Source organism: Watersipora subatra, chromosome 8, assembly GCF_963576615.1.
Source record: "Watersipora subatra chromosome 8, tzWatSuba1.1, whole genome shotgun sequence".
Taxonomy (NCBI): Eukaryota; Metazoa; Bryozoa; class Gymnolaemata; order Cheilostomatida; family Watersiporidae; genus Watersipora; species Watersipora subatra.
Window position 1 is genome coordinate 57,138,845 of NC_088715.1, and position 27,980 is coordinate 57,166,824.

A 27,980-nucleotide genomic window follows, 5' to 3' on the forward strand; every position below is an offset into this window, starting at 1 on the left:
TACATTGTTGCACATTTATTTTGTAGAAGTAAACATTAAACATTCATTTTTTAGAACTAAATGCAATACTACACCTTTTTTTGTAGAAATAAACACAAAATTACACATCTATTTTGTGGAAATAAACACAAAATTACACATTCATTTTGTGGAAAAACCCAATATTGCACATTCATTTTGTGAAAATAAACAAAATATCACACATTCATTTTGAGAAAAACAATGTAACACATTAATTTTGTGGAAAAACACAATATTCCACATTCATTTTATGAAAATAAACACAATATTACATACAGTCATTTTGTAGAAATAAATACGATATTACACAATTATTTTGTGGAAATAAACATTTTATCATTTAATGACCTACAAACTAGCTTTATTCCCTCATCAGATCCAATGACATGTTAACAATGAGAGTAAGTTTTCTGCCAACTCATGTTACAGGTATATAGAATCCACTTCAAGAGCTAATTGCTGTAAGTTTATTTAATGCCAACTTTTGATCTACGCCTGCATCTCTGGCCGCTTCTCAAATTACGAATGAGCGTCTTGGCAGCGAACACAAGATTTGGGACATCAAGAAAGATGATAAATCCGATGAATGCGAAGAACAACGCGCCGTTGGCACTCGCAGAAACCTGCAAAGATCAAACATGCCGAGTAGGTCAACCATAAGATTTAAGTTTTCAGTCATTCTGAGTTATAGTGATCGTCTATGATTGCCTCAGTAATTCCTTGTTACTAAAAATTATTAATTACCCTTCGTTGTTGTAAGAAAAATATTACCTATCAGCCAGTATAATTGAGTACTATATCACGTTAGGTAGTCTCAAAATGTATCAAGTTACGACTTGACTCGCAATCTTTCTGGTTATTTAAGCAGCTTAGATTGTACAGTATTAGAAATACTTAGTAATCGAGCTTGTTGCTGTGTTGTGATTGGCTAGCTGATTGTAAATGACAATATTTTAAAATGAGCTCAGAAATAGACCAAAAGAAACTAGTTTGATTTCTTGAAAGGTCAACTGTAGGTTAAAAGTTAAAAACGAAAAGTTAGATTTGCATCTACACATTTATAGCCATATAATCATGATATTTTTTTTTTCGGCAATTATGTTGATGTCAAAAGAACAAAAAACCAGTTTTGGAGGCAAACACATTTTTGATGCAAATTCCAAAATATGACATAAGGCAGTCATTTTTTTTGGCAAACAGACAGATGATACACTTTGTCAATATACTATCAATTAGCCAAGGCTTGAAAACGAAAAAAAAACCACTTTGGTTGGCCGCCATTTTAATACATCTTTTACATCTAGTCCTCATCCTACATGCTTTGGTTACCTAAATGACAGATAATTATACCCACCATGGCAAGTAATTCTACCCAACATGGCAAGTAATTTTACCCAACATGGCAAATAATTCTACCCAACATGGCAAGTAATTCTACCCAACATGGCAAGTAATTCTACCCAACATGGCAAGTAATTCAATCCAACATGGCAAGTAATTCTACCCAACATGGCAAGTAATTCTACCCAACATGGCAAATAATTCTACCCAACATGGCAAGTAATTCTACCCAACATGGCAAGTAATTCTACCTAACATGGCAAGTAATTCTACCCAACATGGCAAGTAATTCTACCCAACATCGCAAGTAATTCTACCCAACATGGCAAGTAATTCTACCCAACATGACAAGTAATTCTACCCAACATGGCAAGTAATTATGATGTTGAAGCAGATTCCAAAAATACCAAAAAAATCTGTGCAATATTGATGCATTTGCATTAACTTTGGAGCAGCGGTTATAGAATTACACCAATAGGATTGTGTGTGCATCTTGTAGAGCTCACTAGCAAAAAATTTAAATTGTCCAATTTCAATCGAAATTCAAAACAAATAGTGAATATAAAAAATTGTTTCTGAAAAATCAATATTTTGGAAGCCGTTGGTTTAAAACCTATTAACACATGCACTACTATTATGAATAAAAATTTGAGTAGGCCATTGTTAGATAATCTACCGTGAAACTTCGATTTTATTTGAACTCCACTCTTCGAGCGCCACTATAGGAGAGGGGCTGGAAAATAGAGCTCTACCCTTTAATTGAACACCACTTCTATTTGAACGCCATTTCCAGTTTAATGCCACTTCTATTTGACCGATGCTATTTGACATTCTTAATCTTCACGAATCCATAATAGCAAATGATCAGTAAAAAACCTCAATTACATCAATAACAATTAATTCGTTTGTTGTTTCCATTCGTATCGAGGTATATTTTTAGGTTCCTATTTTAAGATGATCTAATTAAATATGAGTGATTTTAATATTTTATAAACAGATATCTTATCTTATAAACAGTGGCAGGTAATGTTGTTGCCAATGGCTAAGTTGAGTAAGCTAGTATCCGTAGTGCTAAACTTACTAATAAGAACTGTGAGAGCAAGCTTTAGTGCCGCTACACGCAATGCAAAATCTCTATGTATGTTTTAACCCAAGTAATGACTTTTGTTTTACAGAACATTCACTGCAGGCCTGACGTTACCACTAGCACTTCACTGTGTTATATATTCTGATTTCAGGGCTCCTCGGCCTTAAAAATTCTTTTCAGACATTTTTAGGTGCCACTCGTCAAAAGGCCATAAAATAAATCCAAAAGTTTCAATTGCAGCCATAAATATTTTCTTAATTGGTTTCAAATTAAACTTCATTACAAACAAGTATTTGCGATGCAGCTGGATTCATCGTGCAGCTGTACGATGAATCCAGTTACAGTTTTTGAGAGGTTTTCCCTTTCTCTCCTGAGTCCTATTGCAAATGTTAAAAATCTTGTAAAAGTAACATTAAAAACTTCACTTGCTGATATTTGCTTTATTAATTTAGTGTTTACAAACTCAAGTTCTGAAGAATAAGTTTGTTTTATGTTATATGTAATCGTGTAAAATGTTTATTAATGATTTTTGGTCTGAGAACGAATTGAACAAGTGTCATTTAAAGTGTCATATAAAAATACTTGCTCAAACACATGGCATTTTCGACATATGAAGCACATAGAGAAATGAATAAACTTTGTATGTCAAGATTGGACTGTATTGGCAACTCACTGCAATTACTTCAGGTGGCGCTTCTTTGGGAGGATGGTGCTTTGGTGGCACGATTGGCTCAATTTTCCCATCGCTTTTCGACTGTCGCTTTACAATAAATCGTCTAGCTAAAGAAGATCAACATGGCACAATAAAACGATTGCTTCTCGCTGTTGGAAAAGTCTAACATTTCTGTCTACATTATTGTAAAGATATTATTGATAGTGAAAATGGGCTAAACTGTTAAGTAACTCCTTCTAGAAATATCTTCATGGGTTTTTCCCGAATACATGCAGTTTCACGGATGAGCTGTAGTAGATAAGTTGATACACAGATTAGGATGACTCGATAGGAGATTAGGCTGTGATAGGAGAACATGTACAGTGATGTCAGAAATTATGAGACCTCCACAATGATAATCCCATTTAATAGCGAAGGTGATGGAATTAGTGTCATGTTATATCGTCAGTGCCTGATCATGACCACTTTAAACACCCTCATAGAGTCACCCATAGAGTCGCCCATAGAGTAACCAATTTTTACAAGAGTTGTTCAAATGTTGTTTCAATAGGATCACAAAATAAATTAGTTGAGAGTAGTTTAATAATAATTTAATAAGCCAATAACTAGGCTTTCTTTAGATTTTTGTCCTTGTCAGTTGCTTATGCATTTTTATTGATAAAGTGCCAGTTGCAGCTTATTAAACTTATATACCATATTAATCATCAAAAAACTCTGCATCTAATGGTATATGGTTTGTGGTGGTTTCTAGCAAAATTAAGGCAGTAATTATACCATCTCTATCTGCAAATGTTTCTTAAAATGTGAGGCAGTCTCATAATTTTTGGCAGCACTGTAATTAATATATCAATCTCAACCTTGTAAGCGAATGGCTTTTCAGGCTCAAATTGGTTAGGCTAAGTCTTACTGAAGCTTGTCTTTAATTGGTCAAGCTACTATTAGTGAATGCACAATTTAGTTTATACATGCCTATTCACAAATAAATTATTCATCCATTAGTCAGAAGCCAACAACAGGAACTACTGGACCATAATGCAATATTCTGATATTATTGAATAGGAGCTCTGGAGAGATTACTATTCTACATGTACTTGTTGCTTTATTGCTTGCTAAATTCTAACTAACTGACTATCACAATAACAATCATTCAGGTGGCATGCAAAAACTACACTCATATAAAATAGATTATAATTCTATGCTCTGTAATACAATGGGCAACTTGGCAGCATGTAACACATAAGACAGAAAAATAGCCTAGTTTGATTCTGACCATCACAAGCTTGTTTGGACTGAGATTTGTTCGCTACGATTCATCACCCATGTGATCATCATTAAGGGAGCGATAATCCTGGGTTTATTAATAGTTTTGATTTTTATTTGTATTTGACCGGCTAGGTATTAACTGAGGCCAAATGCCTAGTTGTTGCTTCACAAACCTAAAATCTAGTTGACCTTACTGAAGAGATCAGTCGTATAACTAGCCTTGCTGCAACCGTTTCATGACAACCATGGATGACGGATTGAAGGATATGTTCACTGATGAAAGCCTGTACAGTTAAGGCTGGTTCACACTATATAGTCGAGTGTCGGTGTTGACCTCTCGGTGTTGTCCTCTCGGTGTTGTCCTCTCGGCGATGATTCGTTGATTATGTGCACCAGAAAAGTTTGCAGATGTCAAACTTTCACGATAGTTTACCGAGCTTCCACGACAGCCTGTGCAATGTGTACACTTGGGCGATGGTGATTGGCCGTTTCGAATCGCTCGACCTACATTTTATTTTATGACAGTTCCCACAGGACTAGTATTTCATCGTTTTCGCGACCACATTGTATAATGAAGACGCTATGCTGTGGCCATTTAGCTTTTGTAAACGAGGATGGGTTTGTGATAGTGTGAAAATTGTTATTACAGGCCATATCCATTGTATCGTGTGGCGATTTTAGCGTGAGCCAGTCTTTAGGGCAAAACTTGAATATGTGCTATCAGCTCATGATAAATTCTTTATTTGTTTATACCAAAGATATTGAAACAGCTCTTACGTCTGCAGATAATGGATGTTACTTGTCCATCTTTGCAGGAAACAATCAGTTCAACATCGTAATTGATGGGACAGGAGTATTCTCTTCTGTTACTGTTGACATCAAAGATTATTGTGCCGTCTGTTGTCACTTCAGATTCCGAATTCTGGGTTATCATTTTCGCTGTCAAAATGTGCAAGAAAAAATGAGAAAATGCTTCAGAGAACTGATAGACCAGAGAAGAAGTGATAAAGTGAATGCGATGCGTAAAAGAATTCAGAGGTGAAAGTATTTCTCAAGTTGAAGGTCATTAAAGGTCATTGAATGTATTAAAGTATTCACTTACGAAATGAATTTACTATTAAAACTTATAAAAAGAGCCCTTCGAACAAGGCCATTTTATGATTTTTAATCAAAGTTTTATTTGGCAGATCATTGAATTTAGACGAACTAGTATTTTAGCCCAGTAGCATGAATATAACTAGCTGTATGGGCACATGTAGCCTGAAGCTTCAACTTGAAGTCATCTTCTATATTCTTAAAGGTTGACTTGCAACAAAATTCACATTACAGTTATTTGGTATCAAAAGATTCACCATGTCTTACTCTGCTGTGTCGTAGGTGCAAAGTATGTGGAAATATGATTACAAGCTCTTAAAAGCTCAAAAACGAAAAGCCGCCGTAGATTGGAATCTCTTTATTTCTCTGACGTAGCCATGAAATTTGGTTACTGTCTTGTCACGTGATGTTCTCACGTGAATTGAAAGGCCAATAAAAAGCTCAATATAAAACTTATCGTAGCACTAGTCTATGACAAACACTTCGGGTTTTACCGAAGGCCCTGTATCAAATATAGATGATATAGACCAAACCGAAACAAAACTTTACAGTTTTGTTTCGGTTTGGTCTAATCGGCAAGTCGTAATATGATCATGTGACCCAATACTTCGCAAATAATTTCTGCATCACTTTTCGATTATCACAAGTGACCAACAGGCTCGTCATGATTATCAGACAATGATATGTACTCCTTCAAGCTAAGGCTAAAAAATTAAACGAATTTTTACGGTAAGTTATAAGATATCACTGCTAAAAGTGACAGCATTACAATGACGATAAAATAGACGCGTAAGAACAATAGACATGGTTTTATTGAATGCGTGAAGTATATTTGTGAAAATACTTTGATGAATAAGGTTGCATGAAAGTGTAAACAGAAACCATCTCCCACAACTACGTCACATTTGAGCCATTTCGGAAAGAGAATCCAAACTACGGCGGTCTTGTGTGGCTGCGATTAACTGTTCGTTTTCGAGCTTTTAAGAGCTTGTAATCACATTTCCACATATTTTGCACCTACAACACAACAGAGTAAGACATGGTGAATCTTTTCATATCAAATAACTGTAATGTGAATTTTGTTGCAAGTCCACCTTTTACAAAAATGATGATGCAATCAATGGTGCATCAGTGCAATCAATGCAATCAGGTGCAAATCAGTGCCTTGAAAGGCAAGTGCCTTTCAAGGCACTTGCCTCAGCTTGTCACTTGTGATATCTGAGCTGTGGATATTATGATACCCTAGGCAGTAATCTCTACTGTAATATAAGCTGTGCTAGTCCATCTGTCTGTCTAAAGCTGCGTTCACACCAACTGATTTCAGGCCGATTCGTTGGCCGATTTTCCCATTGTCCGCGAACCGCACTCTGTGAACAGAGCAAACGACCCCGAGACCGATTTTGTCCAGAGAGAAGTTATATTGGGCAGTGCCCAACCAATGATCAATACTAAGTCAATTTTCAATTTGAGTAGCCAATGAAATCACCTTCACAGCGAGTCACACATTGTCATTTAAAGTGAGCGCCAGATTTGTCTTCACATTCATGCAGGTTTTTTTCATAGCTTCACTCGCGAGTAATTGTTCTGTTGATAGCACACCTGAAGGGTGCTATCAACAGAATTATTGCTCAGCTTCAACTATTATTATAGCAATGGTATGATAATTGAAACATCTGTTTCAATTATGTAGCTGCTATAATAATTGAAACATGTTATGTTAGTAAAAGATAGTCCTCTCTATAATTATGCATTATTAGCGATGAGCTGAGCAGTGCAAAATAATTAGTAAACTTGATAAAAAACCTTCAAGAAAAACATTGTAGGAAATAGTCAACAAAATGCAAAGATCGACTCACTAAAAATATATCAGCTAAAGTTATCTAACCTTGCAAATGAAAGCTGGCAAAATCGCCTACTCTCAGTCTAAACTCGGCCTCCGGTTAACAAAACAAATCTGGCCGATCGCTCCCATAAAACCATTCAGAGATTGGCCGCAAAACTCGGATACAAAAATGCATCGCACAGGAAATGAATTGAACTCATATATTCAGCTTGTCACACCAAGGCACTAACCACTGCACCACTCAGCCATGTTGCTATATAATGGAATAATTATGCACATACGTATTACACACAATGATCTCCCACAGCGCATGGGAGCATAGGCTGGCATATGCCAGCTTACTGGTCTTTACTATAATGAGAGCCGAAGGCACACCCAGAGGTTAGGAAAAGTTTGCCTTCAACAGGGTCTGAACTTGAGACGTTCTATGAGGTAGACTAACACACTTCCACCTGTGACACTCAAACCCTTTCTGCCTTTAGTGAAAATTGTTAGTTATTACACCTGACGACCTCTCTCACGGTGCACCGAACTGCCAGGGTACTAGCATCATATAATGTTGTGTAAAACTGTTGTCGGAATATTTCAGGTTTGTAACTGTATTATTCATAGACATACTTGATGCACAAATAAAAACCAATACAAAATTCATATGCAACTTTATGGTTGCGAAAAGACAGAGAGTGCTATAGCTGTCAGTGCTCCCTGAGATACTCTGTGTACGTTGACAGGCGTATTTAAGGATTACAAGAACAGATGCAGTCTGAAGATCTGGATCATAGTTTGGCAAAAATACTGGGTAAGAAACTCAGGATTCATACATATGTTCAAATAGGCAGCACACATAATTTTAGATATACACACAATTCCATGTTATATTCCCACACTAAGGATGCTATTGACTGCAATTTAGGGAGTGTTATAAACAGTACATGCTAACCTTTACAAACATATGGCTTGAGCTCGGAGCAGTTGGCTCCAGTCCACTCGCTGCTGCCTGTTGCCTGAAGGTACACACATGACTTGTCATTTTTAGTTGAGTAGTTATCTCCCTTGGGCATGTCTGTGTAAGGCAGGATTACCGTGGTATTTCCATCTTTTCTCACAGCCACTGAAATACAAATTGACACAAGTTAAAAAGCTGTTTAAAGAATTGAATGCCTATTTGATGGAAATAAGAACATTAAAACTGGGTTATTATAATCATAAGGAACATTTACTCTAGACCATAGTGTCTTTTGCCATTTGCCAACTGATCGATTTGCCGAAAGCCAAAACCTAGCGAACTGAGGGTTAGCCATACATTGTGAAAATCTCACGATATTTATTATCGCCATATTGAATTTAAAAACATTAAACAATGAAGCTCATAGCAGTGACCTTAAATGGATGACGGACTTCACAAAAATGCAAAAACCTATTTTAGTGATTTACTGAATCGAAAAGTTTTAGACGGTTTAATGATTGGTACTCATGAGCAATTCGATTTCCACAACCGGTCTGTACTATTTTTTTGCCAATTTGTGGTACTGTTCAGTGTTTTAGCAGCTATACCTACATACATTTTTTACCTTTTTAAAAAGTGGGCTTTTATTCCACAAATGTACAAATAATCGCTGGATTATAAATGGTCTTTCAGAGTGAATTTAAAAGGTTTTTCAACCTTGAATAAATCTTTGTTTTAGTTTTACATTGAAATGTAAATACAAATTACTTTACTAGCTACTAACAACGCTAAAACTTTAGAGCATGTATGTCTGTTTTAACATAACCTGCCGTGGCCAGCTGCTCCATTGTTTTATCCAGTATTTCTTTACAATCCTAGACAAGAGCCAACCTTGCTTAAGCTCCGGCCTAACTATTTCCTGCTGATTGTCAATTTCTCAAGAGTTACAATCGGTTTTTCCAAGGTTGGTAGAACGAGATTAACTATTCAGTCTCGTAAACATTCGCAGTTTTTAATGATTCTTTTTAGATCGTGAACAAGCCTACTAGCCATGCCAATGCAGAATACATGTCAATAAACAATTAATCATAAAAAGTTCGGTGGTAGGACTAGTTAATTACTTCTGAGATTATTCTACTGCCGGTAGTCGGGTACCTTATCTCTCTATGAGAATGACCAGCTGGAGGCAATCATCCTATGCTGGAACATTTTTTAGCTTAAATCCTATGCTCTAATTGCTTGGAACCCACCGGCAGTTAGAGCAAAGTAGGGGTTCTACTTTGGAGGTAGAAAAGGCTTTTACCTCTAACGTAGAACCCCTTTTGCCACCCCTTTCTCCACTGCTTCTTTCACTCCTCTCCCCCTCGCATGCTGCTACAGTAATTTTCACAAAACCAGCAGGTTATGCAGATATTTTTAGGGTGTTGATGAGATTGGTGGCATACTAGCTTGCTTTCTGTGAGATAGTACAATAAAGACTAACAAATGCAATAGCTCCTACCTTTTTGTCCCTCAATCTCAGTGTATCTGTTATCACCAGTTTGTAAGGTTTCTGTAGCTAAAACAATCTCACGAGTAGAGTTTTCGGAGGTGCTTCGTCTTTTACGCACTGCGAGGCTCGATTTATTCCAGAGATTTATTCCAGCAAGTTCTCCACGAAATTTGGAAAAAGAGACGAAAGTAGCAAGTTTGGTAACAGAGTCGACAGTTGTTGTTGTTGAAACCGCATCTTCACTACCAGTACATTCACTGCTTGTGTTTGTTGCATTAATTGCATGGCATCTTTCTGGCAGCAGTCTTTTACATAAGAAAAAGGCTGTCTGGGAACAGTTCAGAGAAATAGGAATCGTTGTCCCTTCATCCTCGTGCTCAGCTAGACAATCATATTCAGAAACAGAAGCGTTCCAGGCTACAAGAAAATATAATAATCTGACACATAATAGCGGTAGGTGTTGCACTGGTGGGCGTATTCAATGACAGTTTAGTCAGGGTATGACCTCAACTTTATGTGAGCCTGTTTGTCAACTGACTAGACAAGAAATCCAATGAACCAGAGTGAAATTAATAGGGAAAGATACTCTAGAAAGATGATAATATGAAACTCTATTTGGGTCAGGCTGAGCAATAAAAACCATTTGCACCCTTCGATGGGATGGAAAGGGTTGGCACATCTGAAGTTTTTTGAACAAATCGTTAAGTCTAAGAAGACGATGATATGAAACTCTACCTGGGTCAGGCTGAATCTGTAAATATGATTTATTCCTATGCGAAGTGTATACGATCAAATATGAACACAAACTACTCTTTGGCATACTATAAACCTTGCATCCTCCAGCTACATACACGCAGGTAGAATGACTAAGCATTCACTCAGCAACAATATGTAAGGTGCTTCAAGTGCTGCTTTATTGAGAGGTACTGGCGATAACACTGGCAACAGACTTTGATGATGCCTGAGTGCAAATTTAGAAAATATATTATAATAAACTTTGACTCAATTCAGCCACTGTAAGATTAGATATAGTTAGACAATAAGCTGGTGCCCTGTGCTAGCCAATGGTCTGATTGTTTAAGCTGAGGCTAACTTAAGTTTTCAAAGGAAATCTTATTTTTTTAGCTTGGCAGATCAATTCTGTTCTATCTTTCTTGTTTTTACTGCTGCTCACAAATTCTGTAGTTAGGGACAAATCAGAATTTTGTGAGTGTATACAGCTTTAGTCAAAAGAAAAGAAGTTTACTGATTTGTATAAAATGCTATTTGCAGTCAAACTCTATTTTCGATCCACTCGACATACGAAAATACACAAATAAATAATAAATGAAGCTAAATTTCAGCAAAAATTCAATTCTACATGTGAAGCGGTTTCTGGCATTTGAGGTTTTTTAAATCGAAAATAAATAGATTAGAAAAAATTTTAAATTTAAAAGATACACGAATAACGTGAAATGTTTAAGTTAAGTTAGTTTAAACTTTAGCTAGTTTAAGTTAAAGTAAGTTGTACATGTCTCTATCACCACATCTACTGTTCAGCTATCACATCACCTACACGAGTAAGTTGTACATGTCTCTATCACCACATCTACTGTTCAGCTATCACATCACCTACACGAGTAAGTTGTACATGTCTCTATCACCACATCTACTGTTCAGCCATCACATCACCTACACGAGTAAGTTGTACATGTCTCTATCACCACATCTACTGTTCAGCCATCACATCACCTACACGAGTAAGTTGTACATGTCTCTATCACCACATCTACTGTTCAGCCATCACATCACCTACACGAGTAAGTTGTACATGTCTCTATCACCACATCTACTGTTCAGCCATCACATCACCTACACGAGTAAGTTGTACATGTCTCTATCACCACATCTACTGTTCAGCCATCACATCACCTACACGAGTAAGTTGTACATGTCTCTATCACCACATCTACTGTTCAGCCATCACATCACCTACACTTTCAAGGTGGTAGTTCTTAACCATGTTGGACACATTGAGCTCACCAGTTTCATATGTGCTTTCAGTGAATCATTCTTTATTGAAAAATAATCTAATTATTTTTATATCTTTAGCATGTATATGTTTTATCGATGCACAGAATGAACCGTGCGCTACCATTACTGTATTCAAAGAACTAAACAAATATGATGCAAGAACCGCAATCAATTACATGTATCTTCATAAAGATATATGTACGACTTTATAAGATATATGTATGACTTTGCAAATTGGTGAGACCGCTGCTGTTGTCTTCGACGGACCTCCACCAAACCCATTAGCTTGACTGAATGAACCCCTAGAGTTTGACTCAACCAGGTTAAGAACCTTCACCGAACCCTTGAGACTGCCCTACTGAACCCCTAGAGTTTGACTCAACTCAGGTTAAGAACCTAGCTTCACCAAATCCTTGAGACTGACTCACTGAACCCCTAGAGTTTGACTCAACTCAGGTTAAGAACATCTGCTCGAAGATGAAGTAGTGATGACATACAATTTTAAGGGCTATGACTTTATCAGTTTAATCTTTTACCTGTCACAATCCTTTTACGTTAAGTTTTTCACATCATATTGTATGTGTAATTTACTTGTTTTAATGTTATTGTAGTAAACTGCAGTATTTACTAAAAAGCCATTATGGGCTTTTTAGCTGTGAAACAAATTAAAAAATTACAGTGTATTTTCATGAAATTAGTTGATTAGATATACAGTGGTTTCAACACAAGCAGCATGTATTGAAAAGAGTTAACATTATATGTAGAGGTACATGCAGGTGAATGTGCAGTTGTTTAGCTATTTTCTTGTTGCAGAGGCTTTCCAGTTATTAACCAGTAACCAAACTTTGTCCTAGCATTCTCCCAAAAAGAATATAGCTAGTTGTTCTAGTATTCTGATCAGACTACGCTAAACAATATTGCAAGTTCATTAGATATAATATTTGATTTGATCTCGAATCATGTAAAGCAGTAAACCATCTAATAGGAAAAATCTTTTTTCTAAAAATATTTTTGAGGGCAGCAAATTTAAACAGCTAATCTTCTTGTAGGACAATATTAAGTCTAGAAGTGGATTCGCTGCTAAGCCAAGAAGCGATGTAGAAGAGAAAGAAGATATTGATGATGTGACCATTACAGATACAGTACCATACAAGCCTATGCAACCAAAATCTTGTAACAGACCTCTAGAAGTACCACATGACCGGGATGACAGACCAGAAATTAAAGCTACTACTCCAAAGTAATAGCACCCTACAGCATCAGTCATCACAATCAATTGATAGACGAGGAACCGTTTGTTTATAGCTGCCATAGTTACTGTTTATTTTCTAGTCAACTGATAGATCTAGTATTGAGCAAAAAGTTGTGTGAGTTTCATGCACTAGATTAAAAATTAGTACTAGTGATTGTGTCAACGTTGCTCTTCCCATTGCTGTTTTCATTTGGTGAACTCAAATTCATGTGATGAGCCTTTGTTTATATCGCAGAATCGTATCTACTTCACTAGTCATTAATCTTAGTGGTTTTGGTGGCAGCGAGAGGAACGGATTCAGAGGAATTTTAGACAGAGACAGCAATTTGGCCAGCCTAATAATAAACCAGCTAAATCTGTTTGGCAAAAAACTAAAGAATACGCTGCTTCGATTAGATGAGAGTGAAACATTATTATTATTATTATTATTATTATTATTATTATTATTATTATTTGCCAATTACTATCATAAGAGAGATGTTACAATTTGTTAAAGAACAACTTTTGATAAAAAAAATTTTTTTTTCAAAAAGTAAATATTTTTCACTGGGTACAGCAATCTTATTAACAGCATTAGCTAAGTTACTGTATTCAAGGTGTTGAGATTAAAATTTTACGTTGTCCAAAAATCACTAGACGATTTGATTTTGCAAATATAAAATTCTCAAATTTATTGCTATATTATTATGTAAGAAACTTATAAATTTTTGCTAATACTTTTGTATATTTGAAGTTAAGAAAACTGCTTGCGTTCGTGATAATTAGAAACATTTGTTTCATGAATGCCCCTGTGCCGTTGCATGGAGAAACATCAATAAGTTTATTAGTAGACTGAAAGGCCCATGCATTTTAATTCCAGTATCACTCCCTCTGAAAATCGTCAGGTGGGAGATAAATCACTATCGCATGATTATATCATTTATATATCTCTTTGAATGGTGGCGATTTTCAAATTGTCTACCTTGAAAATTGCTACCAAACAATTAATCGCTATATCATGTAGCTTTAGTTGAGATACCATATGTCATATTAACCCTTTCGCGGGCAGAGCGACGTTTTTGTCGCTTTGCGATACGGCTGCTAATGGGCAGTGCGACGTTTTTGTCGTTTTGGTAACGTTTTTTATTATTGCAGTTTCTGTTTTGTTAAATGCCGTTTTTTGTTTACGTTTTTTACCAATAGCAAGCTACGATATAGTAATTTCGGTTAGCCTCAAAAATTGACTTTAAGGTTGAAAGAGAAACGATCGTTTTTAGCAGTGATGAATAAATCAACTTTCGAAAAAAATTAGAAAATTGTTCTAAATAATTTATCAACTTTTATTTTTCTTGCTTCGGTTTTAGCTTTTATTTATCAAATTTTTCGAGAGTTCGACTTTAGTTTACCGTCATGGCGACTTCTAAAAGAACCTCTCGAGATTATTCTAATAAAGCAAGTACTAGTACCGAAATTACTAAGAGATTCAGAGCTGACAGTGACTTTTTAGATTTAGTAGCAAGAGATGACAGTGAATCAGGTTTGGATTGTGATTGGAATGACTTTACATCTGAAGATGACAGTGATGAAAAGGCTGGTAGCAGTAATGATGAGGATGTGAGTAGGAGTGCTGCCAGTGCCTGGAAGAACATAACCAACATAAACAGAGATAAATCTCCTACAATTCAGCAGTTTATAGCAGTGACAGGCCCAGTATTTACTCCAGTAGATGCTCAACCAGTAGAGTATTTTGAAAAGTTTTTTGAGCCTGTCAATACAGGAAGTACATCTTTGTGGGAGCTATTTGTTACACAAATAAGTACATGGTGCAAAGACTGTGATGTGGGCCTTTGGGAAGGAGAATGCTTTCGGAAATATCATTCGTAAATAGACAATTATTATGAAAAGCATATATTTTCTGCTATATATTTTTATTTGTTTATAATATATATGCCTATGGACATATACATGTATACATATGCACCTTTAAACATAGATATATGCACATAATAACACTCAGAAAAATGTATGAACCTTTCAAAAAAAATTGACTTTTTGGAAAATTAATTCACCCATGGGAGTCTGATTTAGTTTTGAAAATTCGCCCGCGAAAGGGTTAACTATGCCTCACCAGTTGTTAGCTCCTATGCCTATAAAACCAGCTCTTTCTTGTAGTTTACACACTGCCCAAACCACAGATGTACCTGCAGAATCCCAGCCTAAACGAAGTTCTCTCGCTGATTGTAGATGAAACTCTGGCTTACTTACTTATCAAGACACCCTTCAACACTTGGAAAAATCCATTATGGGCAACGACAAGCAAATGATGCATTTTACTAAACAGCACAAAAATAGCACCAAGGTTAAAGTTGAGAATATTTGCTGAGACAGCATAATATTAACTACAGCTCTAGTATTATTCTCAAACAGACTAGAGTCACTAGACAGACATGGTGTGAGCCAATAACACTGGTAAACCCTAAAGTCTTTTCCTATCAACCAGCTAATGGTTATTTTGATAGTGCCACTTTCTTGACCTCAAACCAGTTTGGTGAGTTTGTTATACGAAAAATTATTTATTGCTCACATAAGTCAAGTAGCTTGCGGACTAGCAGTGGTTTACCGTTTACATAAGCACTATACACGACAAATTAACAATCATAAATGAAATTGGCATAAAAACAGACATTAGTATTGTCACATACTCACCCGGCGCAGCGCTGAACTCCTCACCAGTATATATAGATATGTAAGTATTATTTAGCCGTGTTACACCAAGCCAAAAAGTTACAAACTCATCAACATATGTAGTCTGAGTATTTTGCTTCATAGCAGTCATTCTGAAATAGTCGATTAAACCCGTTATTAATATTTATCTAGCTTACGCCAAATATATAAAACTAGTTTTCTCTAATACGCATTTTTAGATTTATACTCACACATGATTACAAAGCTTCCCTATAAAATGTTACATCTTAATATTGCGTAAACGAAATTGCCCCAATATAGATTGCCAGATACATCACATTTTAATATAGTGATTAAAAGAGTTTCGCTGAAATCAAAATTTAATTTTGAATTTTCACTAATGTTTAGAACAAAAATAGATAAAGCTTAAAATTTCAATCAATCTGGGCTACTTACATATAGCTCTCACTCATAAAATCTGGAAGTTGTCCCCTCACATCTGAACAATACTGTAAAGCGTTTGTGAACGTCCTTTGAACTCTGGATACCTCATAGAAGTAGTCACTCTGACTAAAACCTACATAGTGTAACAACTCACAGAGAGTACATGCTGATTTCCCTTCAGACTATGACATTCATTCTATGACAAAACATCGATAAGAAGTAAAGGTTAATGGGAAGTAAACTCTGACAACGAAAATGTAAAAAAATCAAAAACAGGCAGCAATTAAACAGTGTAATCTAACAAACTGATCGTATACCAACTAATTTAGGTCAGTTGCAAATGAAAATCTAAAAACTCTCCTGTCTGCCTCAACTCGGGTATGCTTTTGCTGTTTATGTTTTCCAAGTGTACATTATGGTCACGTTTATGGCTAGACAACCATTAAATAATAAACTTATTGGCGAGGTTCCCAGGAAAAATTCTCGTGGTCTGTTGTTAGTGAGTGAGAAGACAGCAATTAGTAAACTCTGCATCATTAACAAGCTCATGCTAGAGATACTTTTACTGATTTCAATAATATTCCAGTGAGTACATTGTTGACCAACATCGGATATTAAGTTTTATCTGAATAATGCTATCTGAAGAATTTCATCTGAACAATTCTACCTGAATAATTCTATTTAAATAATTAGACCTATTTAGAATATTGCTAATGTCAGTAGCCTGACTTATTATTTGCTTGCATTAATGAGTGAACTGTATGCAGTAGTTCGTTTAGTTTCTGCTCATTCTAGTGACAATATGGTATGCAAACTGTATTAATAAGATCAAAATGCTATATAGATTATCTATATATATAAATCTCAAAGTATGTGTGTAATTCGGTTTGTCCAGCTATAACTATTAAAATATTGGAATGAAGAATCCGTATCGCAGAAAACTTGATCCTGGAAGCCCCTGTTCACTAGGCAAATATCTTACCAGTTGAGCTACGCGAGATTGACAGATTCAGTGGGCGATACATGTCGCTATGTGGATGTAAATATGCATATCACTCTTCGTTACGGCGCAATGTCATTTTAGGCTGATGGCTCTTATTAGCAAGTTTACTAGCTTGCTCAAATTAGTCATTGGCAATGTGCCAGGCTAAGGGCAAGTGGCAGGTCGCTACATTACTCGCCACTGTTTTATAAGCTGTTTTTCAATACCCATGCAACGCCGGGCATTCCGATAGTATAAAAATAAAGTATGCATTCTTGCAAGTTACAATTGCAAACCAAAATGCCAAAATTAACAAAATACATTGCCCAGATTGTTTTTGTAATATTGTAATAACCTGTATATGTTTCTGGAGTTCAGTCTGTGTAAGCATTGTACGCTACATAAACTTTAAAAGAGGCCTTATTGCATAGTCAGAGATTTATTTGAGTATTTATTTAGTTTCAGCACCTAAAGCTCAGCTAACCCATTATAACCGTATGCCAGCATTACAAATCTAAACATGTACAAAGAAACAGAGGCTAAATCAAAACTTGTCATATCTAAATAAAGACTGTGCGCGTGTATCATGTAGAGGAGCTCATTTTCTTTCACACTAAAAATGATTAAGAAAAAATAACCAAAAATTCTGTACAAGGTAACCCACCATATGGAGTACAAGCAAAGTGCTTTGTATCTGTGCAGTTGGCTGGTGATACTCTGTAGAGACTGGTTTCTAGATACCCGCAGCGATCTCCTGAGTTGACTTCAAGATCTGAGGCTACGGCTGGCAAGCAAGTGCATAAAATTGCAAACTTGACGGCAGGCTTTGGACAAACTTACTTGCACACAAGCGTAGTCTACTTAGCTTCCTAACAGGAGTAGTTGACATCGGAGCTAATAGTCAGCATATTTGATAACCTCAAAGAGCACATCGTTTAAGAAAAGTTAACTTATGTTGATGGATATCTTGATGGAATGACTTGTGAATTGATGATTGTCATATTGCACTTTTGTTTTAAGGGTGAGGCCAAATGGATATGTAATTCCACTTATGACAGCCATTGTAATTATAGTAATTACTATTTGCTGCCACATCAAGATGGCTGACTACTTGGATTGACAGTCCAACAAAGTTTGGGGACCATATTAGTAATTATAATGTAATTATTTGTATATGACAGATAGTGAGTATTTTTATATGACAGATAGCGAGTATTTTTATATGACAGATAGTGAGTATTTGTATATGACAGATAGTGAGTATTTTATATGACAGATAGCAAGTATTTGTATATGACAGATAGTGAGTATTTATATATGACAGATAGAGAGTATTTGTATATGACAGATATGGAGTATTTGTATATGACAGATAATGAGTATTTGTATATGACAGATAGTGAGTATTTTTATTTGACAGATAGTGAGTATTTGTATATGACAGATAGCGAGTATTTGTATATGACAGATAGCGAGTATTTGTATATGACAGATAATGAGTATTTATATATGACAGATAGTATTTGTATGTGACAAATAGTGAGTATTTGTATATGACAGATAATGAGTATTTATATATGACAGATAGTGAGTATTTGTATGTGACAGATAGTGAGTATTTGTATATGACAGATAGTAAGTATTTTTATATGACAGATAGCAAGTATTTGTATATGACAGATAATGAGTATTTGTATATGGCAGATAGTGAGTATTTGTATATGGCAGATAGTGAGTATTTGTATATGACAGATAGTGAGTATTTGTATAGATAGTAAGTATTTGTATAGATAGTAATAGCTCATGGTTTAGGAAAAGTTGGGTGCGGTACTACTTTTACATCATAACATGCTAATGCTGTTTTAAACATTCCTAGAGGACACACGACTCCTAATAAAATGGAGATATTCATAAATATTCTATTGGAAAAAGACACACATTTGCTTATACCTTACTGACTAGTGTACTTACTTACCTATGTACACACTTTCTTACTTAGTAGAATAATACTTAGTTAATTCTAGTGTACTTATTATGTGGAAATGCTTTTTGTTCCACTTATTTAAATAGAGTTCATTCAGACTTGACACGAATATGCTCCTTGTCTTTTCACAGGTCGCTAAACATGTTTGGCTTCAAACTTCACTGGTTACTGAAGAACAGCCTATTAAACACCCATCCATGGCTAAAAAAGATTTGTTTTGGATGAGCCTTGGCAATTAGAAATATTAACAACCACAGACAAGCTTCTGTGGAAACACCAAGTAATAAGAGAATTAGTAAAAAGTATTACACAAATGCATGAATCTACGCTTAAAAAAAGTTGGGAAGTAGTTTTCCAAAAATGGCTGCTGCCATATCTGCTTTAAGCGCAATGCGCTGTTTTGTATGGCTGTACATCAGATAATTGGTACAGCTGATATCTACCATACTGTAGATATCAGCTCAAAGCTCTGATATCTACAGTATAGTAAAACACCTTGCTGATTGTATAGACCATAAAACATTGCCTTGCCAAAAACTATTTCAAAAACTTATGAATCATTTAAAAGCTTAAAAATTAGCTGAAAACCAAAAGAATATGATTGAATTACTCTAAAGAACTTTAATTTTCAAACTCTTCTAGTTAATCATTAAAGGTTGACTTGCAACAAAATTCCCATTACAGTTATTTGGTATCAAAAGATTCACCATGTCTTACTCTGCTGTGTTGTAGGTTCAAAATATGTAGAAATTTGATTACAAGCTCTTAAATGCTCAAAAACGAATAGTTAAAAAACGGCTGTAGGTTGGAATCCCTTTATTTTGATGGCGTACTCAGCTCGACGTGGTTATTGCTTTGACATGTGATGCTATCACGTGAAATGAAATGCCAATAAAATGCTCAATGTAACACTTCTCGTAGCACTAGTTTATGACAAACACTTCGGGTTCTACCGGAAAGGCCTTACCAAATATAGATGCTCACTACTTTACAGTTTCATTTCAGTTTGGTCTAATCATCTAGTCATAGACTGATCATGTGACCCATATTTTCTGCCAAATGGCGCGAACAACTTCTGCAGCACTTTTCAATCATCCCAGGTGACCAACAGGCTCCTCATGTTTATCAGAGGATGATATGCACCCCCTCGAGCGAAGGTTAAAAAATTAAACTAATTTCTAGGCTAAGTTTTGAGATATCAGTGCTCAAAGTGACAGCATTACAATTATAATAAAATAGACGCGCGAGGACAATAGACATGGTTTTATTAAATGCATGAAGTTTATTTGTGAAAATATTTCGATGAATGAGGTTGCATGAAAATGTAAACAGAAGCCATCGTGTTCAACTACATCAAATTTGAGCCACTTTGAGAGGGATTCCAACCTACGCCATTTTCGTGATAGCTGCAATTAACTGTTCATTTTTGAGGTTTTAAAAGCTTGTAATCACATTTCTACATATTTTGTACCTACAACACAGCGGAGTAAGACATAGTGAACCTTTTGATACCAAATAACTGTAATGTGAATTATATTGCAAGTCAACCTTTAAGAAAGTTACTTACGAATGCCGCATGTGTCGAGCTGAGCTGGCAGGCCACTAGTAGACAGGAGATAAGTTGAGATGTTTGAGCGGTTGAATGTTTCGTGCTTTAAGCCAAGCCACAAACCTTTGCTCAGGTTTGCATGACGCATCAGCCTGTAAGAATGGAGGTATTGTAAAACTCATCGAGAGAAGTGATTTCCGACATATGGCATCTCAAATGTGTCAACTACTGCATTTTTGAAATTGGTATGCATAGTTTGTTCGCAGTTTCCCTTCGCGTACTATAGTTTCTTACATTACTGCATTTTGTACATCAGTGCATACTATTTGCATGCAGTTTTTTTGCATGCTGCAGTTGTTAAACCATAGCATTTTGTATACCAGTACATACTTTTTATATGCAGTTTTCCTCCACATACTGTAAACTAGATAAAATCTCGGTGTTGCATGGGTAACAAAGAAAGTTTTTGCTGAAAAATTTTATTTTAACCAAAATATACAAAATTTGCCATTGTAACTTTTAAATGAAAGTGTTTGTTTATTTCTGTTTGTGCTATAATTTTAATTAACTTTATGTTATGTGTACATATATTTATAGCATTTTGAAGAAGTTTGTACAGACATTTTTTTCTAGTCATTCAAGCATATATCCTATTGTAACCAATCACCCTTAAAGTCTGGCAGGTGTAATAAGTATGTCCACAATGATTCTGTAGTACGCCAAGGTGGCCGCAGGGCGTAGTGGTTAGCGTACCTGTTTGCAAAACCAGTGTTCATAAATTCAATCTGAGTGTGGAGCAGTTTTTTGTGAGCTTTTAATCACTCTAACCAAACATATAGCAAACAAACAAACAAACAATTAGACAATTAGATTTAAACAAAGATTGGTTCTATATTACTTTAATAATATTAAACATTGCTTACTACCTTATGATTTGGTTTTAAAATGACAGATTCTATAAAAAATGTAACTGTAGTAGTGGTGAAAAGAAAAAAAGGGTTGCTTTGCATACAATTATAGATTATTTATCACAGATGAGCATGAGTAAACATTTTTGTATCATATTCTTATAATGCTTAAAAAGCCATCAGGTAGTTATTGGGAGAAAAAAAACTAATGAACAGCAAAGTGATATCTGAGTCTAAGTGAAGAGATTGTAGGCTATAACCAAAATGAAATTGAAACATATTTGGCATTAAGCTGAAAAAAATACTAAATTATTTTATATTTAAACTAGTTTAAATTAAGCTAGTTATGTACCTTTGCCTAAGCATCATGTGGCTTCTTTATTGCAAAAGCTACACCTCAGTTTGACCTCATTTAGCATAGAAAAGAATGTATTATCTGCTGAAGTATTTATATTTTGAGCTGTGAAACAAAATAACTAAACTACAATTGAGTCTCGTAATTCACACATACATTACATGTATATGACATGTGATAATTTTGACATAAGAATAATATTTTGGAAAGAATTAACTTTTTATGTCGGAGTTTGATTTTATTTGGTATAATAAAACTAGCTCACTACTTTCTGCGCAACTCTGAAGTTTTTTTCTGCAGTTTAAAAGGCTAAATATTGTTTTATACAGCAAATCTTTCAGCATTTGCAGCAAATCCCTTTAAATTTATATTAAATTATTTTACATGTACAGTAGATCACTTTACATGTACAGCGACTCCCTCTACACTTACATCAAATCGTTTCATGCGTACAGTAAATCCCTTAAAATTTACAGCCAATCCCTTTACATCAAATCATTTTACGCGTACAGTAAATCGCTTAACAGTCACAGCAAATCCCTTTACATCGAATCATTTTATGCGTACAGTAGATCACTTTACATTTACTGTAAATCTTTTTACATTTACGGCGATACCCTTTACATATAAAAAATAAATAATCTAGAAAATGACTACAGCTCATTCTGTAACGCTTTTTTATAGCTATGATTTAATACATCCAATAATAAAATGTTTTTGCAGCCCAATAGAACACAGGAATAACTGTTAGGACTGTTAGTGCCTTTTATTTAAAATTATGTTACTCATATGTAGTCGAGAAGAGTTCACTTAAATGTTACTCGTACATAGTTGAGAAAAGTTCGCTTAAATGTTACTCGTACACAGTTGAGAAGAGTTCACTTATATGTTACTCATACATAGTTGAGAAAAGTTCGCTTAAATGTTACTCGTACATAGTTGAGAAGAGTTCGCTTAAATGTTACTCATACATAGTTGAGAAGAGTTCTCTTATATGTTACTCGTACATAGTTGAGAAGAGTTCTCTTATATGTTACTCATACATAGTTGAGAAGAGTTCACTTAAATGTTACTCGTACATAGTTGAGAAGAGTTCGCTTATATGTTACTCATACGTAGTTGAGAAGAGTTCGCTTAAATGTTACTCGTACACAGTTGAGAAGAGTTCGCTTAAATGTTACTCGTACATAGTTGAGAAAAGTTCGTGTCATGCAAGTGCCTAGTATTACTGGTACTTTGCCAACAAACATTATGCTTTTTAGCTAAAGCTTTATACAAGCTAATATTATATAGTACTGTCTCATTATAGCTATTAATAATGCTTGTAGCTTTTTACAAAGCTTTTCTATGACCAAACATATAAATACTTGGGTTTTCTGTTATCAAATCAGTTGTCTCTGGAGAGTGCAATAAACCATTCCTCTAATTTAATACTCTATTTAATTGCTTCTGTGCAGAAACATAACAGAAGCTAATTGGCAACAGGGATTTCTCTTTTGAACAGTTACAAAGAGTGTTGTTCAGATTTTATCATTGATAAAATCGATACAAAGAGTTCTAGTTTATTACAAGAGTAACTGTTCAAAATTGCACCACTACAATGGCAGAAGTAGCAGACCTGATCAAGCTACAACAAGCTAGACACTTTGTTCTAAACAAGGTCACATAGAAAGAGCATGCAAGAAAAAGAAATCATCTGTAGCAGAAAAACCAGTAAAGATGATAGAATGCACATCAACCAAGATGGTGAAACTTGATGAAAACATCAAACTGGAGGGAGACAACTTCACACTTGAACTGGACACTGGAGCATGTGACAACTTCATCTGTAAATCAATATGGGAGAAGCTAGGAAAGCCAAACCTAAAACCTACTACAGTTAACTACAAATCAGCCTCAGGACATCTCATAGAGACGCTTGGCAGATGTGAGCTAACTGCCCAATTGGATGCACAGAAAGAAGTCAGACTACCATTTGTGATTAGTGCTGTACAAGATCTCAACCTACTAGGAAGAACTGCTATACAGCAACTAGGCATCTCTATTGATGACAAGCTACAACAGAACCTTGTATCAACAATCACAGAGAACCAGCCAGATGGGAGGTTACAAATCAAGTGTAAGGAGATGTGCAAAGAATTTCCAGAAATATTCAAAGACGAGCTAGGATGTCTCAAGAACTTTGAACTAGAGATAAACTTCAAACCTTCAACAAAGCCAGTCTTCTGCCGACCCAGACCAGTTCCTATTGCCTTGACAGAAGAGCTCAACCAAGCATACGAAGCAGGTGTAGCTAAAGGCATATGGGAACCAACTCAATTCAACCAGTATGGAACACCAGTTGTACCTGTACGCAAATCTACAACAGGTCAAGCTGCAGGGAAGATCAGAGTATGTGGAGACTACTCCAAGACTATCAATAATCAGCTAGAAACACATAGGAAACCTATCCCACTACCAGAAGATCTAATCAGAAAACTAGGTGGAGGCTATTGCTACACAAAGATTGATTTAGCAGATGCCTACAATCAAATATTGTTGGCACCAGAAAGTCAACGACGACTAGCACTATCAACACACCGAGGAGTACTACTACAGAAGAGGTTGCCCTTTGGCATAAGCTCAGCACCAGGGTATTTTCAAGAAATCATGGAGCAACTGACACAAGACCTCCCAGGAGTAGCAGTATACCTAGATGATATACTAGTGAGTGGAGCCAATGCAGAGAGCCATCTACAAAACTTACGTCGACTTCTTCAAAGATTAGAAGAAAGAGGGCTCAGATGTAGAAAAGACAAGTGCTGTTTTGCTCAACCTACAGTAGAGTATCTGGGACACAAACTCACTTCAAAGGGAATCACTAAAGGAAAGAAGGCAGATGCAGTACAACAGATGCCAGTCCCAACAGACTTAACTCAGCTAAGATCTTTCTTAGGAGCTACACAATTCTACAGCAAGTTCATACCCAATCTGTCACAACTCACAGGACCATTGCACAAACTGACACGCAAAGGAGAGACCTGGAAGTGGGGCACTGAACAAGAAAAGAGCTTCAACAAACTGAAAGATATGCTATCAACTGATAGTGTCTTAGCACACTTCAACCCAGATCTTGACATTGGAATCTCATGTGATGCTTCAGAAACTGGACTGGGAGCTGTACTATTTCATCGTTATCCTGATGGAAGTGAGAGACCAATAGCCAATGTTTCAAAAACATCACCCGCACACATAGCACAGTTTCATCAATCCAGAGAAGTCAACCGATCGGCAGAAAAGACAGTTAGCAAGATACACAGCTACAATCTTGGAGCACCATGCTATGCCTTGTATCATGGACCTAGACGCAACAGACAACCTAGATGGGTTCCAGCCATTGTTACTAAGATATATGGAACTCGTAGTCTCAATGTCAAAGTGGTACCAAAGGGACCTACTTGGAGAAGACATGTTGAACAACTCAGACCAAGATACTCAACAGAAGAAGATCAAGACCCTGGAGATAAACCTGATATAACAGAGGAGACAAAACTGCAACTACCAGCCCCTACAACTGTAACAGAGCAACCTCCGTCTAGAAGAAGACCACGCAACCCTCGTCTACCTGATGGAGATGAGTATAGCAGAGACAAACCCCGAAGGTCTAAGAGAACCAGAAAGAACCTTTAGCTTAGTGAGGAGGTGTCATGCAAGTGCCTAGTATTACTGGTACTTTGCCAACAAACATTATGCTTTTTAGCTAAAGCTTTATACAAGCTAATATTATATAGTACTGTCTCATTATAGCTATTAATAATGCTTGTAGCTTTTTACAAAGCTTTTCTATGACCAAACATATAAATACTTGGGTTTTCTGTTATCAAATCAGTTGTCTCTGGAGAGTGCAATAAACCATTCCTCTAATTTAATACTCTATTTAATTGCTTCTGTGCAGAAACATAACAGTTCGCTTAAATGTTACTCGTACACAGTTGAGAAGAGTTTACTTATATGTTACTCGTACACAGTTGAGAAGAGTTCACTTATATGTTACTCATATGTAGTTGAGAAGAGTTCGCTTAAATGTTACTCATACATAGTTGAGAAGAGTTCACTTATATGTTACTCGTACACAGTTGAGAAGAGTTCACTTATATGTTACTCATACATAGTTGAGAAGAGTTCACTTATATGTTACCCATACGTAGTTGAGAAGAGTTCGCTTAAATGTTACTCATACATAGTTGAGAAGAGTTCACTTATATGTTACTCGTACATAGTTGAGAAGAGTTCACTTATATGTTACTCGTACATAGTTGAGAAGAGTTCTCTTATATGTTACTCGTACATAGTTGAGAAAAGTTCACTTAAAGGTTACTCGTACATAGTTGAGAAGAGTTCGCTTAAATGTTACTCATACATAGTTGAGAAGAGTTCGCTTACTTTTTACTTGTACATAGTTGAGAAGAGTTCGCTTGAATGATAATCATACATAGTTGAGAAGAGTTCACCTAAATGTTACTCGTACATAGTTGAGAAGGTTCGCTTAAATGTTAATCGTACGTAGTCGAGAAGAGTTCACTTAAATGTTACTCATACATAGTCAAGAAGAGTTCACTTAAATGTTACTCGTACATAGTTGAGAAGAGTTCACTTAAATGTTACTCGTACGTAGTCGAGAAGAATTCCCTTAAATGTTACTCGTAAGTAGTCGAGAAGTGCTCACTTAAATGGTGGGTCTCTTATAAACCATTCACTAGTTTTACAATTTTATTGTTATTTGAACACTTTTGCTCTCATCATTAGAAATTAAATAGTACACACTCACTGATGTTACTTTATGAAGGTGTTTGCAAAGCTCCTTTTCTAAAACTTTCAATCAAAGAATCAAAATGTTTAAGAAAGTGAAATTTGATTGGGTGTAAAAACTACAGATGTACAGCGTGTAAAAAAACAAGTTTCTTTAAATTCAATTGTTTTCCAAATCTAGACTTTCTGGTTTATTTTACATGAGACTCACCATGTGTATTCCTGAATAGCTTCCATGTTGAAAAAAGAGAAAATGGAGTAGCTATAGTTGTACACAGTTGGAGCCAGACTATGGCAGTAGTGATCAGCTTCTTCCCAAGTCAGTGAATCATTTGATATGATCACAGAGTTGAGGTAGACATCTCTTTGACTGACTGTAAGATGTTTAAAAAATTGGATATCACAGCGTTTATGAGACGAGTGTTCAACATGTTCAGAGGGAGGGTCACATGAAACATCGAGTCAGTTTCAAAGAACCAAGCGTTGAGAATTAGCGACGGAATGATTTCAGAGCAAGCAAATAAGAGAGATATACCACTGAAGATATCATGTTTGTTTGGTGCTTGTATTTTTATTATGTATGGGATACTGTATCCAAGAAACTAGTGTGTATACAATGTACACATCACCATATGTATACAAAAAATAGCGAACAGAAGAAGTATTCAACAAGGAAATAAACTGTCCTATTTTATTTGGAGAAGTGCCATGTTCCTGCACTAGAAATTTGTATACAGGGATATTTACGGATTCCAGTGAGAAATCTGATACTGCTTTTGTCTCACAGCTCACTCAATACAGGTTTTGTTGCCGATAATGCAACTCTGAGTTGTTGCATTAGGTGCTTATCTGTAAAGCAGTGTTTGTTTTTTAAGTTTTTCATTTTACTGATAAACTGCTGACAAAGATACGTGTAGCAAAATAGACTCGCCATTCTCAAGACATGTTTATATATACTGGAGTGTGTGGCCTGAGGCAAGAAATCATGACATTCATAGTGCTGCTTGAGGTGGTCATCACACTAGAGTTTTATAAGTTTAAGCTGTGTATCAACGGTGTATGTTCTGGTTCAACACTGAAGGAATCAGAGAAGAATTGTAATGAGTCTCTTGAATTGTCGAATAGAGGAAACTGCTTAACAAACTCATCATAAAGACCTGTGACTATCTGAACATATGAAGCAAGATCAACAAGATTATTGCCATTCTGCATTCGCTCTTGAAGTCTTTTGAAATGTGGACAGGTTCTCTTTTCGAGTTGTTTCCTCCACAACTGAAGTT

The 27,980-nt window shown here is 35.7% G+C and overlaps 1 protein-coding gene across 1 annotated transcript; it reads right to left on the reverse strand.

Moving 5' to 3' along the window:
* On the reverse strand, positions 1-27,069 carry LOC137401723 (uncharacterized). The gene is made up of 10 exons (XM_068088182.1): positions 26,912-27,069; positions 20,668-20,801; positions 17,781-17,900; positions 16,147-16,267; positions 15,716-15,842; positions 9,771-10,179; positions 8,264-8,434; positions 5,163-5,324; positions 3,123-3,229; positions 1-644 (listed from the first exon to the last, which is right to left on the reverse strand). The coding sequence occupies exons 1-10, from the start codon at positions 26,935-26,937 to the stop codon at positions 489-491; spliced, it is 1,533 nt and encodes a 510-aa protein (XP_067944283.1). The 5' UTR covers positions 26,938-27,069; the 3' UTR covers positions 1-488.
* Between the last annotated feature and the right edge of the window lie 911 nt (positions 27,070-27,980).

Excerpts from the sequence above, each read along its gene's own strand:
- LOC137401723 (XM_068088182.1), bottom strand. The coding sequence starts at position 26,937 with ATGGAAGCTATTCAGGAATACACATG. Across the intron at positions 20,802-26,911 it reads GCTATTCAGGAATACACATG|GCTGATGCGTCATGCAAACC; the intron begins GTGAGTCTCATG and ends CCATTCTTACAG. Across the intron at positions 10,180-15,715 it reads GTGAGGAGTTCAGCGCTGCG|GCCTGGAACGCTTCTGTTTC; the intron begins CCGGGTGAGTAT and ends TATTTTCTTGTA.